This window comes from Anolis carolinensis, chromosome 5 (genome assembly GCF_035594765.1).
Source record: "Anolis carolinensis isolate JA03-04 chromosome 5, rAnoCar3.1.pri, whole genome shotgun sequence".
NCBI classification, from domain to species: Eukaryota; Metazoa; Chordata; class Lepidosauria; order Squamata; family Dactyloidae; genus Anolis; species Anolis carolinensis.
This window is the reverse complement of record NC_085845.1, coordinates 20,136,493-20,154,891: the sequence shown is the minus strand read 5'-3', so window position 1 is coordinate 20,154,891 and position 18,399 is coordinate 20,136,493. Positions and strand designations below refer to the sequence as shown.

Genomic DNA, 18,399 nt, shown 5'->3' with positions numbered 1-18,399 from the left:
TAAAGGCAATGTCTCAATGATTGGATGGTGAATCAGCACATTGATAAATTAAATTTATTTATTTATTTATTTATTTATTTATTTATTTATTTGTTATACCGCTCTTCTCCCCCTTTATTCAGGTTTTAGGCCAGCATTTTTGAGAATTTGACAGCATTATACATCCATTGTAGCAAATGGTAAGGAATTAGTGGTTGGTGCAGCAAGGTTCCCTGGATAGGCCAATCATGTGGGGTGTTCCTATGCAGGAATTTCTTCAATGGGGCTTTCCAGAGAAGCCATCTGACTAAGCTGTCATTATAAAGAAACAGCTCAGAAGAGATCCAGCTATCTCTAGGTGTCTCCATGGCTACCTTTGTTATGATGGCTCTAAAAATGTCTGTTCAGAGCGAAGCATTTGAATTTTGGTAACTCTCTATAGAATTGTACCAAGTTCTTCTTGTCCTTGTCACATTCACTAGTGTTCAGTTGGCACAATTGATCTTTGGCTAGGAGCCCAGGGCTGAAGCAAGGCAGGGGGAGGTCCAATGCTTCCTTTCTTCCAGCAGTCACTTCTCACAACTCTTATTATTTCTGTCCTCATGTTTACATTTAGTGTGTTACTTCAGCCATTTATTTATTTATTTATCATGTCAGAAGTGAATTGAGAACACAGTTACAATGTATAAAATATTACAAAGTTTTAAAAACTTGGAATTATACTAAATTTCCTTTTACCAGAAGCTGGCCACTTTGGGTGCCTGTGTTGTCACTGTAAGAAGGTGGCAGAGCTCAGGCTGAATTGTAGTAGTTGGTCTGTGGTTTGCTTTTCTCCACACTCGCATGTTGTGGACTCCACTTAGTAGCCCCATTTCTTAAGTTTGGCTCTGCATCTTGTGGTACCAGAGTGCAGCCTGTTCAGCGCTTTCCAAGTTGGCCAGTCTTCTATGTGCCCAGGAGGGAGTTTCTCATCCAGTATCAGCCACTGACTGAGGTTTCGGGGTTCAACTTGCCACTTTTGGACTCTTGTTTGCTGAGGTGTTCCTGCAAGTATCTCTATATCTTTTTAAAAACTATTTTTTAAAGGCATCGTCAGGTTGGTTGATATCCATACAGAGGATGGCTGGAGGTGTTAATGTCTTGGTCCTTTCATTACTAGCCGCTACTTCCTGATGGATATCAAATGGTGCAATACTGGCTAAACAGTATAATTTCTCCAACAGTGTAGGGCATAGATAATCCTGCGATAATGTGGCATATCTCATTAAGAGCCACATTCACTGTTTTAACATGGTGAGATGTATTCCACACTAGGCATGCATATTCAGCAGCAGAGTAGCAAAGCACAAGGGAAGATCTTCACTGTATCTGGTTCTGATCCCCATCCAGGTTGTGCCAGTCAGCTTTCATATGATATTATTTCTAACACTCACTTCAGCCACTGAGGAAAAACAAATACGATCCAATGGTTAGTGGCACTGAAGTTCTGGGGTTAAAGAATGGGCTCACAGGACTTTTGTGCTGCTATTATTTTGATTATGATTTATTTATTGAATTTTTATCATTTATTTATTCAATTAATTTCTATATCCCCTCTCCTGGAATTGATCATACCCATGCAGAAACTGGACCCTGTTTCAGAAGTACTCAAATGACCCAACTCTTGCTGACACTGAATGAAAGCCCACCAGCTAGCAGTGGCCATGAGCTAATCTTAAAGGGTTGGAGACTCTTACTTCTCTATCTCATGTGCTGGGACTCCTGCTGCTGTTGCATAAAGATCTCATGGCTGAACATGTGCACAATTGGCATGGAGTAGAAACTATGTGGAGTATCTATTCTGAGTGCTTCAATTAGGACATAAATTAGGATCTGTCCTACAAATGTCTCCCTGCTGTCACTTTTAGATCAGGTGGCAATTGAGGGTGCCAGCACGTTTCCTGAATAATGATATCAGGAGGTCTGTTTGAAATTCACAAGAGAGGCAGAGTGATTTTGCAACACTACAAAAATGTCAAGGGAGTAGAATTTAACTGGGAGCCAAATTAGAAAACATAACAATAGGCTAAAAGGCCTCCTTTTCAAAGTGAGCTCTGATTTTCACACTTACAGATAATTGCAGGTTCATTTCATAGCACTTAGCAGACTGAGTACTTAGGCATGAAAAGCACTAGTAAATGAACCCTGAGTTATGTAGAGTGGGGGATGCCAAAATTGGGTCTGAAATTGGTAAGACTAATTAAAGCCTTCTTAAAAAAGAGGCCAACCTTTCTCAATTGAAACAAACATGAAGATTGAAACAAACATGGAAAAGAAAACAAGCCACAGTCCACTTATACTGAACATGAACACATATAATTCCTTCTGTTCCTTTACAAATGCCTAGTAATATCACATTGCAAAACATTTACAAACATTTACAGATCACATTAACACAATTGTACCATGACCTGACATTGGCCTTGTAAATGGAAGGTTCCTTGCACAAGAATTATATGTTTCCTATCTTTTTGAGATTGTTTTTGCAAATTAGCTTTTTTGCATGATTTATTATTGTTATTGCTATTCTTCTTATTATTATCATCATCATTAATTGCTGGCAGTGGTAACAAAAATGCTGGTCTTTTCAGTCTTGCTTGGGGGGTAAAACTATCTCACAGTTGTTGAGAATTGTTTCAGTGGAATATTTTCCAATGCATTAATCCATGTTTTCTCACTGATAAGGGAAACAGTTGGGGATATTCTCTGCAAAACTCTTCATATGCAGCATTGAGGTACACTATACATTTCAGCACTCATGAAACTGCTGATTTATACCTGTTTGGCATACCTATGTTCTCAACTGCAGTACAAGGTGGTGGCTTACATAAAGCACCACAGACAGATTTATCAATGTGATGGCTGAGATGGACAGGTAGCTTGAAGTCACACACAGACAATACACAGTTTACCTTTATTATATATATTGCTTTTAGGCAGATCCAAAATCTATCCTTGCTGTTGAAAACCTTGTCCTTCTCTAGTGCCATGCCCCACAGAAATGTCCACATCTCAAACACAGGAAAAGGTTGAACAGGAAGCACGATGTAGAAGATTAGAAGAGGCTCTGAACCCTTGGGTACCCCATCCTTCTAGTTCCCAAATACAAGTATGAACCCAACATGCTTGCAGGGAGGAAGAGAAAATGAGGAGATACAGAGGAGAGCACTATTGCTCACTGACATTTATCCTACTGGACTGAGCAGGAATTTGGATACGTCAAAACTATGCCATTAGAACACTTCAGATCTTCAGGTGAGGTCTAAAACAGATATAAAATCAAAGCTTAAAATATTAAATATTTAAAAAATTAGACATAAAAATTTAAACATTACAACAGTTAAAAATCACACCAACCAAAAATCATGGTCTAAAGTCATTCCAAGGTCATTATACACTTTAGACATCAATTCTTGCACTGCACAGTTATCCAAAAACTTGTTTGGGTGGTTGTCATGTTCCACTTGCTTGATGTAGGATCCTGATCATAGTGTCCAAAACCCAAAGGTTAGTATGCATGCAGGAGAATAATAATTGATGCAGGAATTATAACATGAGTCCTAGTACAGGTAGATTAGTCATTCTTTAAAGAAGCATCACACGTGTGTCTGAGTGCAATGTGTATGGAATTCTAGATCAGTGATCCTAGAGAAAAAATGAATGAATTCCTTTATTTGAAAAAGGGTTACTAAGAATGCATCATTAGTGAAGTAACTTAATGCAACATAATAGATGGAACATTTGTGATTGCCACTGTTTTGTTCCCCAACTTGCCCTGTTCTTGGCCAGAACAGACTAAGAAATTCACAGGCTTAGGTTAAACAGTTAACAAAGGAATTTAATTATGCTGAAGAATCAGAACCTTAACTCCTCACAGAGTCTAAAAGACCTTAGATATGAGAGATATTGCAGATTCCTGAAACCTTGGCACCATAAGAAAACCACCAGCAGAGATGGTTTCTGGGTGATAAAGAAGGCTGTAAGACTCCTCCTTTTCTTTAAAAGACCAGGTCTAAGGTCCCCTCCCCCAATAGAAAACGATACAAAAGGAACTAAACCCATCCTAACTAATGGATAACTGAGGCTCAATGAAGAAAATATTGTTTTTATGACAACCACTTTCATTTCCATGTTCTATTTATTAGCTGATTCCATTTTATTTTGCTCTTGGTTAGAAAATTTTCTTCTCTTTTATGAGGCTCAAAACATGTCTCCTGTCCTTTTATATTTTTTTAATGTACACATACTGTATGCATTTTTAATGGGAACATATTCCTTGATTGTCCAAAGCCTATTGTAGCATCATTTTGCCCACATTTAAAAAGAGCACATTTTTCTTTGCGCACTTTTCAAAGTTATACAGTTTTGATATGTTTGCCCTCACAAATGTCATTGTCCTAAATCAAAAATGGTTTATAAAGTGTTTTGAAAGTCATTTGCCACAAGATTTCTCACCACTATATAAACGTGAAAATTCCTTCAAAAAATAATAATCTTGGCTGGCAATTTGTATTGTCATTACAGATTCATAACCAAAAGTTACAATTCTGTAAGTTCTACACATTCAGTAAGAACCTACTATTGAAAGAATTCATAAATGTCTGTTCCAGTTCATCTAAACAGTCAATGTCCAAAGGAGGTCTATTTAGATGTTAATCATAGCACAAGAATTACGACATTTCCAGTCCTCTCCAACTAACAGGTGAGGCTGTGATGAGGAATCACAATAGGGCCTTGCTTCTGATTGTCACAGCTTCACTTGCCGGTGGTAAGGGACTGGAAATATCCTCCTTATGCTGCAATCAGCAGCTTAACCCAATATAGCTGCTAGCTGTTATGATGGGCTAGGAGGAAGGCAGGCCAGGACATGGCTTTATTTCACACAAATCACAAAATCTGAGAATATCCTGAAAAAAATCACCCCAAGCAATGCAAAAACTTTAGAAATTTCACCCAGCAGACAGTTTTGAAAGAAAATGAGCAACTGTCATGGATTAATATGATGCATGGTTTGAATGGAATTGTATGAAAGGTATATGCTTGTGATATGTAGAGGCTGGAGATGCCATCCTAAGGAATGAGGCCTGGAAAATTACATTCATGGACTGTAATTAAAAGTAGCTGATGAGAACTGCTGAACTGTTGATGACCAGAGACAAATGATTAACTATTGAATTCTTAGTGAAAAAAAAGATAATGTTTACATTATCAGAGACAATGGCTCTTTTAAGTTAAGTTAAGAAAGCAAACAAAGCTCCTTATGTTTAAGAATAAAAACAACCACAACACAAGGAAGCAAACACAATGCTCCTTAAGAAGGAAAATGAATTAAGGAAGTCAACATCTGTCCAGAAACTGATGGAGTTTAGCTGGAAAAACACCTATAATTGATTTACAACTTTGGAACAATATCAGCAAGTAATATTGCTATATATGAGACACTTTACAAAAAGGGTGGTAGACCGGAGGAGTCTGGCCCACCTGTCGATCTTCTCCATGGGAAGAAGAGAGAGTTAGTGCATTTTGGAGAGTGGCAGATTTGCAGGGAATGGAATCTAGCCTAAGTGCAGGTGTTCTTCTCCAGGAGATGGAGGAAGAATGGTGATGTATGCATGTGAAGGATGAATGTATATGTGTAATATGAATGTTGAGTAGAAATGTAATTCCCCTTTGTTTGTGTATCCAATGTAACTGTAGAGTCTGTGTATCTACTTTCTTTCTCTGTATTGCTCTATGGTATACTCTGCCTCATTGTGAATTAAATAAAATAACCTTTTTAATGCTTTATAATGTTTGAAAAGTATTTATGACACAAAACTTTCCATCCCTAGTCTGCAGCTATCTGTCTATGTGAGGATTCTGGAAAGAAGCCGTGCTTGGTCCACAGACAGTGTGGGACATTTGAGTCTGTCAAACTCTTGGACTCAATGTGGATTTCTTGAACATTGGTACCTGATATCAAATGAATGTAAACAGTATCTGGCAGTTACATCTTAAAATTAAAAGTTGTTTTGATATATCCTCTTTCAAGTCATGAAAGCACAGAAGTTTTATTAAACAGCTTTTATTAAACCTTGGGGGAAAATAAAAAATAAATTAAAGCCATTTAGAATGAACATCAACAATAACTCTTTGATACATGAACATCATTGCATTCTGCTTGACAATAGGGTGTTATAACAGAAATGTTGCTTCCAAATATCCAAAAATAACATTCTTGTTTTCTCCACTCAAACATACAATGAATAAAAGAAAGTGACAGATAATCATATACAAGATCATGCCAGCTGTTAAAATGATAAATAAAGAAAAGATGCATGATTAAATACACAAAAAGCCCTTTAGAACAACTCTCCTATAATTCAGGATTATCATCAGAAGAAAAGGAAATTCAACAAATTATCACTGCTTTTACTTACAATTCCCCTGGTCCAGATTTCTGAGTCTAGATCTCTGGCCAGTGTGAACACTGAGCCCTTATACAAATAGACATTCCCATTTACTTACTTAAACATTTAAATGTGCATCATTTTGTACCGGGGGTGGAAACATTCCAGGAATAGAGAGGGACCATGGAGAGATGCACCCCTGAACTTCCTTTCCTACACAAAATCAACCCCCCCCCCAAAAAAAACATCTATGAAAGATTTGTGTCATATCCTCCAGTGCCTGCTGATGAAGGAACACCTTGTTTCATCTCATTCATATTTTCCCTTCACCCATTTTAAGCCTCTGCAATTCTCTCTCTCTCTTTTTGGAAATAGAAGTGCCCAGATAGTCACAAAATTGTCACTTTCTGTTTTGGACCAAAAAAAGAGCTGTACAGACTTAAGGGCTCATGAGGAAATGGAACAAAGTGGCTAACTCTATCGCACTAGAAGTTTAGAAATGTAAGCAGCTACCCATTTTTAGTGAAAAATATTTGGAAAGAGAGGGATATTGGGGGTGGGAACTGCACATGTGCCTTGAGGCATTTCATGGTTTCTGCAGATCATAGTTTCCGTATTCTTCTTTATGCCTACAACAACGTCTTCCTACTGAAATGAATTTAAAATCTAGTTTGTAATTTCTGGAACTCAAGCTCCTATGCTCACATAAAACAAACCAGTGTGAATTTGTTTACATGCAAACTACCCTGACCATGAAACTGCTTTGATGAAACTGCTTCTAGCTGTAAACTTTCTCGTTGCACAGTCCATATTTTAAGCAAGCACCCGTAAACTGAAGCTGAAACAATTAAATAATACTATACATTAATTACAACTAAACAGAAGAGTGGGCAACATTGTAACCACTCACCATTTTAAATGACATTCCAAAATTGATTTTAAAAGAACAAAAACAGCTCACAATGCATTGAGAAGGTTAGAGTGCAGAAATTTAGAGATAAGGCAGAGCTCTGTTTGGCTTTCTTTAATAAAGTTACACAATGTTGATGAATTTGGCTGATAAATAGGATAACAATGAGACATATTTTTAAAAGGGTATCATATTGAAAGAGGAACTGAGCAAGGAGCAGTGGCAGATTGACAATACGAAAGCAAATAATCCTCAACCATATTTATTGGCAGATGGTTAGAAGTTTCCTGTTTGAGACAGATCGTTCTATTTAGACATCTATGCACAAATGCATGACAAAGGACAGCTTGAATCAAAACAGAACTGGAATTAGTGTGATGAGTGGGGAAAGAGGAATAAGATTATTTATACTCTGATCCTAAATCCCACATGGTATATCTCTCAAAGGTATATTATATAGATTGAAATATTTTTCACTATTTATTGGCATAAAAATCGTGGGGCCTTCCAGATGTTCCTGAAAAACAACTTGTGAGCAGCTCTTTGCTATTGATTATGCTACCTAGGATTACTTGGAGAATCAAGTCAACACTATTTCTCTCTTCTAGTTTATGTAATCAAATACTATTTTGCTTAATTTTGCCATTCCAATTTCTTCAATTTGCACCAAATGAACAATCCCATAAATCATAGTTTTGATCATATAGTAGAATTAACTGATATCCTCCTAAAAGCGGTGATTATGAGTTGTATATGGAGTGTAACTATTTCCAGAGGTACAGCCATGTTAGTCTATTGCAGCAAAAAGGACAAAAAAATTGTAAAAAAATTTTGTGGCACCTAAAAAAGGTTCAATTGAACTCAATCATATGATGCCATACACTACATTTCTAAGTTTTTTTACGGTAGCAACTGGGGATGAGATGTGGAAGCAGGGTATTGAATTATGTGAGAACATTTCAGTTCATCAAAACGTGATGGTGGTATGTGCAATACAATCACCAGCTCAAAAACTGCATAAAGAAAATTATTATATTCAGAAAGTCTAAGTATAAGCAAAATGTTAAAAGGAAGTTTCAAACTAAAATTCGTATGTTAACTGTGGAATCCATGGGAAAATAAATGTATATTTCCATGCATTTTATTTATTGATTTATTATAGGGTCAGGATAATTGCAGATTACTGAGATGCAATGTTTATGATGGAACCTTAGGTTACCTGTACTGAGAAAATGGTGACCTCTTAGATATGTAGATGAATGGATGGATGGATATGCTTTCTGTGCTAAAAGATATCAATGTACAAATTTTGTGCAGACTAAATTCCCAACTGCAATCTTTGGTACTGCTCCATTATCTGGGAAGAGGCCACTATGGGGCTCTAGAGAGAAAAGGATAGTCCATTTGGGGGGGGGGGGTGGAGGGGGGGGGGTTGAAGGAGGATAATCATTTCCCCCTGTTTTCCTCTTATCTCCTCCAACCATGTCCCCATCATGGAAACAACCCTTATTTATGAAATGGGAAGCATGAGAGAGAATAACCAGTGAAAACGGGGGAAATATTTTTCCTCCTTTAACTCCCCCTCCCCATAAAATCCTTCTTTTTCTAGTGCCCCCTGGTGGCCTCCACCCAGATACTGAAACAATACCCAATATTCTTCTGCATGAAAAATAGACATTCTGTACAGAAAAAAAAACTTTTTTTCTGTGCAAAAGACCCATGTACAAATTTTGTGCAGAATGAATCATGAACTATAAATATTAATTAAAAACCCTGCAAGTTTTTTAAAACATTCCCAGAATGTTTAAGCAGAAATAAAATTGCTAAAAGTACTTGTCGTTTCCTTTGAGAATGAAATTAATGAAGAATCTCATCTCTAGCATTTGAATTATGTTTGTTTCACAGCTGGAAGGGAAGGGAGAATTGGGTAAAATCTCTGAGAGTACATTAAATGTGATATCCCCAAGTTTGTGCTTAAGTTCAAGGCATCCATAGGAGCTTTGTTTACATCATTTTTTTTACCCAGCCTTTCTCCCCGGGAGGACTCAAGGCGGCTTTAGGAAAGTGATGTCAGGAAGAAGAGAATTCATGTCCCCACATCAATTCTACATGCCCTACACAATTTGTCTTACTTCACATTGCCTTAATTTAAAATAACTTCTGTTACATCTCAGTTTGGTTATGCAAGAAACTATACAAAAACAAAGATACAGTAGGCAGAGAAATGGGATACTGCAGCATTGACAGTAGTAACATCTCTTCTCCCAAACAAATGTATTGTTCCTATAGAAACTACTCTCCCTTGGTGCACCCCTCTTTTTCTCCCAGGGTTACTTAGTTAGAATTCAAATTGGGTGATTAAAATAAATAAATAAACATTATATCTATAGTTCTGCTTCATTGCAAACATGATTGAAAGCAACTCTGAGCTGCTGCCATCAGAAGGGAGAACAAACTACCAATCTGTCATTCTTATCCATTCCATCAGGCTTCTGCAGAACATCTGTTGCTCACTTATTTTGGGCTGCATGTTTTGTCTTGAGTCTTAGTTTAATGACATTGGAAATGCCAGCACATACCCAGTTGTATTTGTAATATTCTTTTGCCAACCTCAATAACATAATGGGTAAAGGGAGGGAGGAACTGTATGGTAAGGTATGCAACTACCTTTATAATAGGAAAATGGGCATGAAAAGAAAGAGCAAAGAATTATTAAAAGAAACGAGTTGGGGCAAAAACAAAGCCTGGCAATTGGCAGGACCTTTTTTTGGACTAAATCTCACAACCAGAAAGGGCAATAGCAATACTGGCTGGGAGAGTCTGGGACCTGAGACTGAAAAAAATAACTTTTACAAACTCTGAACAAGGCCATCAATGAAAAAGTTCCTTTCTAGCTAGTTTTTTCCTCAGATTTGCAACAAAAGTCTCTTCCTAAGCAGCAAAATTATCTTGACATATTTATGTATCAATTCATTCAATGGCACACATGGTTCCATTGGTGGTTTACAACAAGGTTGAAATAAGACAAAGCTTTAAAAAAAACCCAACCCTGATGATAAAAAAAAGATAAAATGCAATTAAACAGGATATGGTATGAAAATGCCTTTGCTAGGCTGAAGCCTCCAGAGGTACATCTGCAATGCAAAGTGGTGAAGAGTATATGTTTATGAGCTCTAAATTGCTGGCTTTCCTAATAGTTGAACACTCATTCATCCAATCTGCATAATAATTACAAAATCATCTGCCCAATTATATGCTGTGCCACTTGGTGCAAAGTAACAGGTCATGATGTTGCAATGCTGAAACAGCCATTATACTCCATTCTAAGCATCTATTTGCACAGTGGCTCATAGGTTTAGGTCATGAGGTTCATTAAAAAACACCCAACTCTTTTCAAGGGGAAGAGATTGTAGTTCAGCAGCAAAGGACATACAATGCATCCAGAAAGCCTCTGGTTCAGTTGCTGTCACCTCAAGTTAAAAGAGTCACAGAAGGTTATGTGAAATATCTCGTCCTGACTGTGTGTGTGAAAGTGTGTGTATGTACACACACACACACTTCCAAGGGATGACTGGAACTAAAGGTTTGACCTGGTATGAGGCAGACAAGTTTCTTGTTGTCCTATACTGCTTTTGCTCTTCAATGAAAACCAAAGACAGCAGGGCTATCATATACGCCTTAGGCAGATTTTGAAATGATTCCTCAATCCCCTTCAAGATTCAAGATTTAATATTTGTACACAGTGTCAATTGACATGACATTTCACAGGATAATATAAATAGAAAAGAAAATCCCTGTGTTAAATGAGTTTACAATCTTTATAAACATTATGACAGTATGACACCTTGTCCATGGACTGCATATCCACAGTTTCATTTACTGACATTACAAAATATTTTCCCTCCTGGAAGTGTTTGAAGACTTCTCTAGACCCTCCTGTGCTATTCTATGGTATACTTCTGGCCCAAGTACAGTCAAAATAGAGGTTTTTCTATTATCCACAGCTTCAGGTATCCACAGGGAGTCTTAAAATGTGTCCTCAACATATACGGGAATCAAAACGTATTTTGATAATTAAAAAAGAACTGGGAAAGGTTCACTAGTAAGACTAGTGTGGTGGTTAGTGGCTTCATTATAAATAGGATGTGAGAAAACCACATGGGACAGCTGGTTTGAAGCTTGGGGACAGAGAAGCAATCAAGAATTTCACCAATTCCCATTTACCCTGATCCTCCCTCCCTACTCTCCCCTTTAGATAGATAGATGCAATAATGGAAAAAAGCTTCAATAAAGATTATTATTAAGGAAGAATTTCACCAATATGGAAGGCATCAGCCACCAGTGAGTAGAAGATCAAAGGCATGACAATGTGTCTATATCACTGGACATTTTTAAATTTATCAAAGTTTTGAGAGCCTAAGGCCTTTTCAGTGATTCAAATATATTTAGGAGCAAATTTTGAATTGGTGCTGTCCTTATCTTCATGCAGCTGGATGCATAGGAAAGTAGGTTTATAGGGGACTTGTAATTGTGACAATAGTGCCACCCTCATAACTAAGTAGCTATCGTGGATACAAAATTGTTATGGATGAATAAATCTAGGTAACTGTTTTGTATTCACGATCAGTACATATTCACAACTGTATCACAACTGCCACGATCACAACTCTACCTCAAACCAACTTTATGAGACATCAGTTGTATAAAGAGAACGATATCCATTCTGCCAGTGATCCAAGCATGAGTGAATGATGTAAGGTTTGGTGAGAAGGCCAGGCCAAGGGAAATTACTTAGTTAAGTATAGTAAACTAATTGTAAGCTATAGGTACACTTAAATATACTTAACTAAGTAGCTGATACAGGATTTCAACCATGCATGTTTAAAACTCAATGCCATACCAGAGCCGAGCTTCATCTGGGAGAAAAAAAATGAAAGCGACCAATTGTAGTCAAAAGTCTCCTTGAAGGATCAAGTTCATCTTAAAATATCAGGGATACTGCCATGATGTTCTGAAAGTCATATTTGGCAACAACAACCATCTTAGAAGAAGCATTTTGCTATTGGCATTTTGCAAGAGTTCAGTTTTTATCTAAAAGACACATTCAGAAAAAGAAAACGAAAGAAAAAGAAACACATTCTTGCCAAACATGAGAAGCTCTTTTCCCTTGTGTGATGTCAGAAAATTGGGTATGTACAGCCTTGGAATGATGTATAAATCCTTTTTATACACAGAACTGTCTTAGAAAACTAGAGATTTTTCAGTACAAAGGAATTCATTGAAAGAATGTCTGCACATCATTGTTTTATGACTTGCACTGTACACAAGCAGAAGTTGCAAAGTATCTCATTTAAAGGTCTTGTTACTGTACAATATTAGGTGAATGCCACCCTTCTGCTTAGGGGGATTCACTTGTTAGTATTACAATTAATACTATAGCAATGCTGAAAAGACTGATACAAAAACAGATACAAGTTGACATGACTAACCAATATACCTTAGTTAAACTGTTCTACTGTTCACAAAGTTTTTGTTTCAATGTTAGCTGTAAAACAAATGTCCAAGAAAATATTAGGATTTCAATTTCCTTAGTTCAGGCTTAAACAATAACCCCTATTACAAAATGTAATTCAAAACAGTGCCTGCCCAATAAATAAACAAGCATTATATATGTATAAAATGGAAGATGCATCTTCATTTATGCAAAATAGTGCATTTGAATCCCAGAAAGAATTGCCTTGATTGTGGAATGGTAAGTCTAAATTGCCAGAGTTGAAGTAGGGTTCCAATTAACAACACTTTCTATAGATGCACATGGAAACTCCAAATGAATAGCCCTCAAATATATTTTTCACTCTACTTCTTTCATTAACATGAAAACAGAGATCTCAATACAGAAATAATTTAATTGACAGTAGACACCTAAGATATACTGACCTATTTTAATTTTATTGGGTGGATAGTATACCATGGTGGTCAATGATAAGTGAGAAGCAAGAACCAGAACAAAGGTTCTGATTGAGAAAATCCTTCGTGAAATGTAATGAAATGCAGCATCTGATGAAGCTACATTTGAATTTAGCATTGCCCTAGAATGGTGGTTCTCAACCCCGGGTGTTTTGGCCTACAACTCCCAGAAACCCCAGCCAGTTTACCAGCTGTTAGGATTTCTGGGACTTGAAAGCCAAAACATCTGGGGACCCACAGGTTGAGGACCACTGCCCTAAAAGAAGAAACACAGGGTTTTTTAAAAAAATTAAAAAAAATAAAAATCTGTACAACAATCTGCTCAGGTTAGGCTTATAATGTGTGATTGCCCAGAGGTTACCAAAATAAGCTTTTATGCCAATAAGGTACTGGCTGGTAGGAGTGGGGATCACATCCTAATCTTCCTAGTTTTAGCCCAATTTATAACAATTACATATAATGTAGCTACGTTTCTTTACTTTTTAAAATAGTGAGATTATTACCAGGAGATGAGAGAGTTGTCTTAGCCCCCCCTAGCTGCATACTCATTGAACTATGTCATAACATGTTTTTAAAAGGCTGGATCTACACTACTGTATAATTCAGTTTGGAACTGCATTACATGGTCATTGTGAATTTATATAATGCAGTTCAATGCAGTTATGTTGCATTATATGGGTCTACACTGACCATGTAATTACTTTCAAATTGCATTATAAAGCAGTGTAGATCCAGCCTAAGGACTTCATCACATTGATATTGTCCTGTAGGGCAATTCGCCAGCCTCCATGATGAATCTGCAGGCAGTGGGGCAGTCTCAGTGCCCCATGCCCCACCTTGCCCACAGCTATGCTTCCCCATGTGGCTTCCTCCCATGCTGGCCCCGTTGTTCTCTATGGGACACAGAAAACCTCCCGTGTCCCAAGGGAAGCATCCTACCACACTTTGTTAGGAAGAGATTATTTCCCCATGCTCAAGTTGTGTAACCCTGATAATTTTCTATGCAATCTCCTTTTTAAAAAAGAATTATTAACTGCATTATCTGAATTCAGCATAATGTTTGGTTGAATCCTAGCATATTTAGAATCACGTAGAAATGTTCCAAATCTAAACAAAATTACTAAATGAAAGCCCCATTAAATACAGGTAGACTAACTTTCTAGTAAATGTGCATAGGATTGATTTTACAAGTCCTCAACCATACAGAGAATATGACTAAAAGGAATTATGTAAACTGAATGTTTTTGGCAGTAATTTAAGTCATTCTGCTCATGTTACATCATAAACAGTAGTTTACTAACATTAGGTGAGAAAAATATATGCACCAAATTCTGGTCTTGAGTATTTTAAAGACATTGTTCAGATCAATCCTATGAACTCAAAAGGAACCACCACTTTGTTCAGCAGGAATTCTTTCAAGGTATTGGTTGCAGAGTTTGAATAATTTAAGCATTATTCAGAAGTGTGAAAGTTTTACAATAATTTGACATTCAATTTTATCCTTTACAAATCTGTGTGGTATATCTTGCAAATCTATTAACCCCAGGAGACCCTTCTAATGTGTGAGATATAGCTCATTAATGTATTCAAACTTGCCAATCCCATAATTGTGTGATAATAGGGAACTCTAAATATGCACATATAAATATCCCACCTGCAAGCAGACTGAATAGCATCAGTCATGAGAAAAATGTGAGCTAGATTAAGCTCCACTTTCTCAATAGGCAATGAGTACTGAGAAAGCTTCATATGTTCATGGACTACTAAAAGATACAAATGCAAACTCAGCATTAGCAGATTGGAAGACTGGATTCCAGAGATATTTGCTTCTCTCTTTCTATGTAATACTTTTCTGTTTATAGAGTGCATCTACAAAGAGGATCTGGAAACAGAAACCCACATCTCAGTGCAGATTCATCTTTCAGAACTCAGGTAAGAATCTACCTCAAATATTTACAACAAAGCTTCATGTATTGCACATTGTCCACCTTAACTAAACTACTTGTTTAAATACCTTAATAAAGACCTCATATGCAAAAGGATTTCAAATTCCCTTAAGGCTCGTACTTTGAGTGCCATTGCATCGATCTAGAAATAAGATGCTATTTAACATGACAATACAAGATCTTCCTTTGAAGCCCCCTGTCTTATATGACTTTAGTTCAGCAAGAAGGAATACAGTTTCAGAGGTCTGTGGGATTATTAAATTTGGTGGCACTGATTAGTGATTACATCACTGTCTTTTCATAATGCTTTGACAAAGCAAGTGCTTACAGTTAACGAACTTGTGCTGCATCCCAATCCTACATCTGAGCCTACAATGTTGACACAGCACCTCTTTGCAGATGTTCCCTCAGTTGCAGAACAATGCTATGGCATATGGTGTTATGCTTGAAAAATCAGTCAGTACATTTCACTTTGGACATGTAAGGCTCACTCCTTAAGAAACCCTTTATACTGATAAATTTTGACAAAACCCTTGTTTTTAAGATGGTTTATGGGGAGGTGGTGGCAACAGTAATGTCCCCAAAATCTGAGAGATTTTGAAGTTTCCAGTACAAAAAGTTCACATCTACATTTCATATTTTAATATTACCCAAAAAATAATGGGCAGTTGGCTTTGTTTAATAAATCAAATCTTAACATGTGGGGACAATACAACTGAAAATACCAGATCCTGAAGAAATATAACATAGGTAAGCATAAATCACTGTTGTATCATCCTGTGTTGGTGACATCAATTGTGCAGAAAATGCTTAATAATAAACTATTCCATGGGATAATTCAGGAGGAAATCTCAATGAAAGGTTCTGAATATATACTTGAAAAATATATATATGCCTTGCTTTGGTAAGCCAAGAAGCAACCGACTGGAGTTAGGAAACAGCATCTGCAAACAGCATCTGCAAACAGCAATGAATGTCCTTCCATCTGATTTAGCAGGGCCTTCTTATAATGTTTCTCTGGTTCTTCTTAAGTTTTGTAAAAGCAGGCTCTGCACCAACACATGAGGAAACAAACTACAAAAACAAAGCAAAGCAGAATATGGACAGAAAATCCCAAATACCATTTATCTTTTGATTTTGTACCCATTTTGGAATTTTTAATCTAATCTTCTACCCTTTCTTCACATCTACTTTCACAGTCACATTATTTAAAAGGAACAGAATGTTATTTGAAATTGTCTTCAAATAATTTATAAATGAGAAATTAATGGTAGGAAGGGGGGGGGGTGCTTTTTAGACATTCAATGGATTTGTTCCATCCATTTCTTTTGAAGCCAGTGCACCTTTGTACTGGCTTCCTTAATTTTGGGACATTATACTCTGGTGAATTCCACAAAACATTTTAATCACACATTTACATTAACATGCGAGCCTACCCCTCCCTCCCCTCTCCCAATCCACACTTTAGAGGGAAAGTTCAGTTTTCATAGACAACAATAATAAACTTTAAAAAAACTTGTAGGTAGCAGCTGATGAGAATTCAAGTCAGTTAAAAAAAAGACCTTGGTGGTCCATTAAACTAACCACCAGGCTCTGTCTTTAATAAATAATGTGCCGACTCCATTTACCCATCTTGCTGGCCTAAAGACTGGAGCTCAGACGTGTGAAGATTGTGGTGTAGGAAAACATTTTTTCGGCTGTACATGTGTAAAGAGATGGGTCCTCTTGGAGGCTGCCCCAGCCTTCCTATGAAAGTAGAATGTTGTCGAGGGGCAGGAGTTTGGTCTTTCAGAGCCCCAGAAAAAACTGAGTTGCTCTCAGCCAGGGCTGTCAACTTGGACATCTTTTGCGCTTCTGCTGCTACGCCATTCTGACTGACCTCTGAAGTGAAGGTTTCATAAGTGTCTCTTGTGTGCGTGATGCCTTCCACTCTTTCTTTCTCTTTCAAGAGGTTGCCGAGACACACACTTGACAGCTGGCAGCTTTTGCTTTCATAGGAGGATGCTTGGTTGCCTGACGTATATCTAAAATGGTCCTCGGTGGGTGTATGTGCTGACTTTCGGTCCTTTGTGTTGAGAGTTTGGCTCGCCATTTTGTTTAGAAATATAGCCTGCAGCAGAGAAAATAGAAAAGGGAGTTGTTGGGATGTTAGAAAAATGAAGTGAACAACAATAGGGCAGCTTGGAGCATGCAAAAAGTTCCTAGTAACCACAAGAAGCTAATGTTAATTTAAACATGAACAAATATCATATAATGACATTAATCTTTTTGCATGTTAAGCAAATGTTCTTGCTGTTGCTTTCAGAGTAAAACAAAACATTTGGAAATGCAAATATACATACAGTAACCCAACAGGTAGTTTGGAAGGGAGGGAGGGAGGGAGGAAGGAAATACCCAAATGACACTGAAAACATATGCTTTGGAGCCATGTTAGAATTCTGTAAAAAGGCAGCAACCAGCCAGTTTTTTTTCTAAGTCAATGACAGACAATCTGATATTCTCAGTATGATTTATGACTCCCATCATGCTTGCAGGAACCTCTGGTGGCTCAGTGTGTTAAAGCGCTGAGCTGCTGAACTTGCAGACCAAAAGGTCCCAGGTTCAAATCCGGGGAGCAGAGTGAGCGCCCGCTGTTAGCTCCAGTTTGAAAACCTGCAAATTTGAGTAGATCAATAGGCAGGAAGGTAATGGCGTTCCATGCAGTCATGCCGGCCACATGACTTTGGAGGTGTCTATGGACAACGCCGGCTCTTTGGCTTAGAAATGGAGATGAGCAGCAACCCCCAGAGTCGGACACGACTGGACTTAACATCAGGGGAAACCTTTACCTTTACCTTTACCTTATCATGCCTGAACACTGACCATGCTGGCTGAGCATTATGTTCTAGTTGAAAAGAAAAAAACTCAGTCCGTGTCCACTACTGTTGTTTCATGCCAATAAGTGTTTGGTAATCTTGGAGGCCTCATTTTCTTGTTCAGTAGGAACATCTTAGTTGTAGGTTACTCCATGCTACTCTGGTTGGTTCAATAGCAAGTAGTCAGAAAGTCATTTTATATCACTGTTTCACTCATCCTGAGTGCTGGTAACATTGAAATGGGAAATATGTATACAAATAACCAACCCATGTTAAATCAGGAGGTACTGCTCAATGTCAAATCTGCTTATGCA

General features: G+C 37.4%; 1 protein-coding gene across 3 annotated transcripts in view; it reads right to left on the bottom strand.

The window, feature by feature from the left end:
* Window positions 1-6,066: 6,066 nt before the first annotated feature.
* The window catches only part of ccser1 (coiled-coil serine rich protein 1), an 815,269-nt gene continuing 802,936 nt past the window's right edge, over window positions 6,067-18,399 (bottom strand). For 2 of the 3 annotated variants that reach the window (XM_062983628.1, XM_062983629.1), the window contains exon 10: window positions 6,067-17,340. In XM_062983628.1, coding sequence (XP_062839698.1) covers window positions 16,855-17,340 — 486 coding nt within the window. In that variant the 3' untranslated portion in view covers window positions 6,067-16,854. The remainder of the gene's footprint in view (window positions 17,341-18,399) is intronic. The other variant, XM_062983630.1, reaches the window with a different exon arrangement.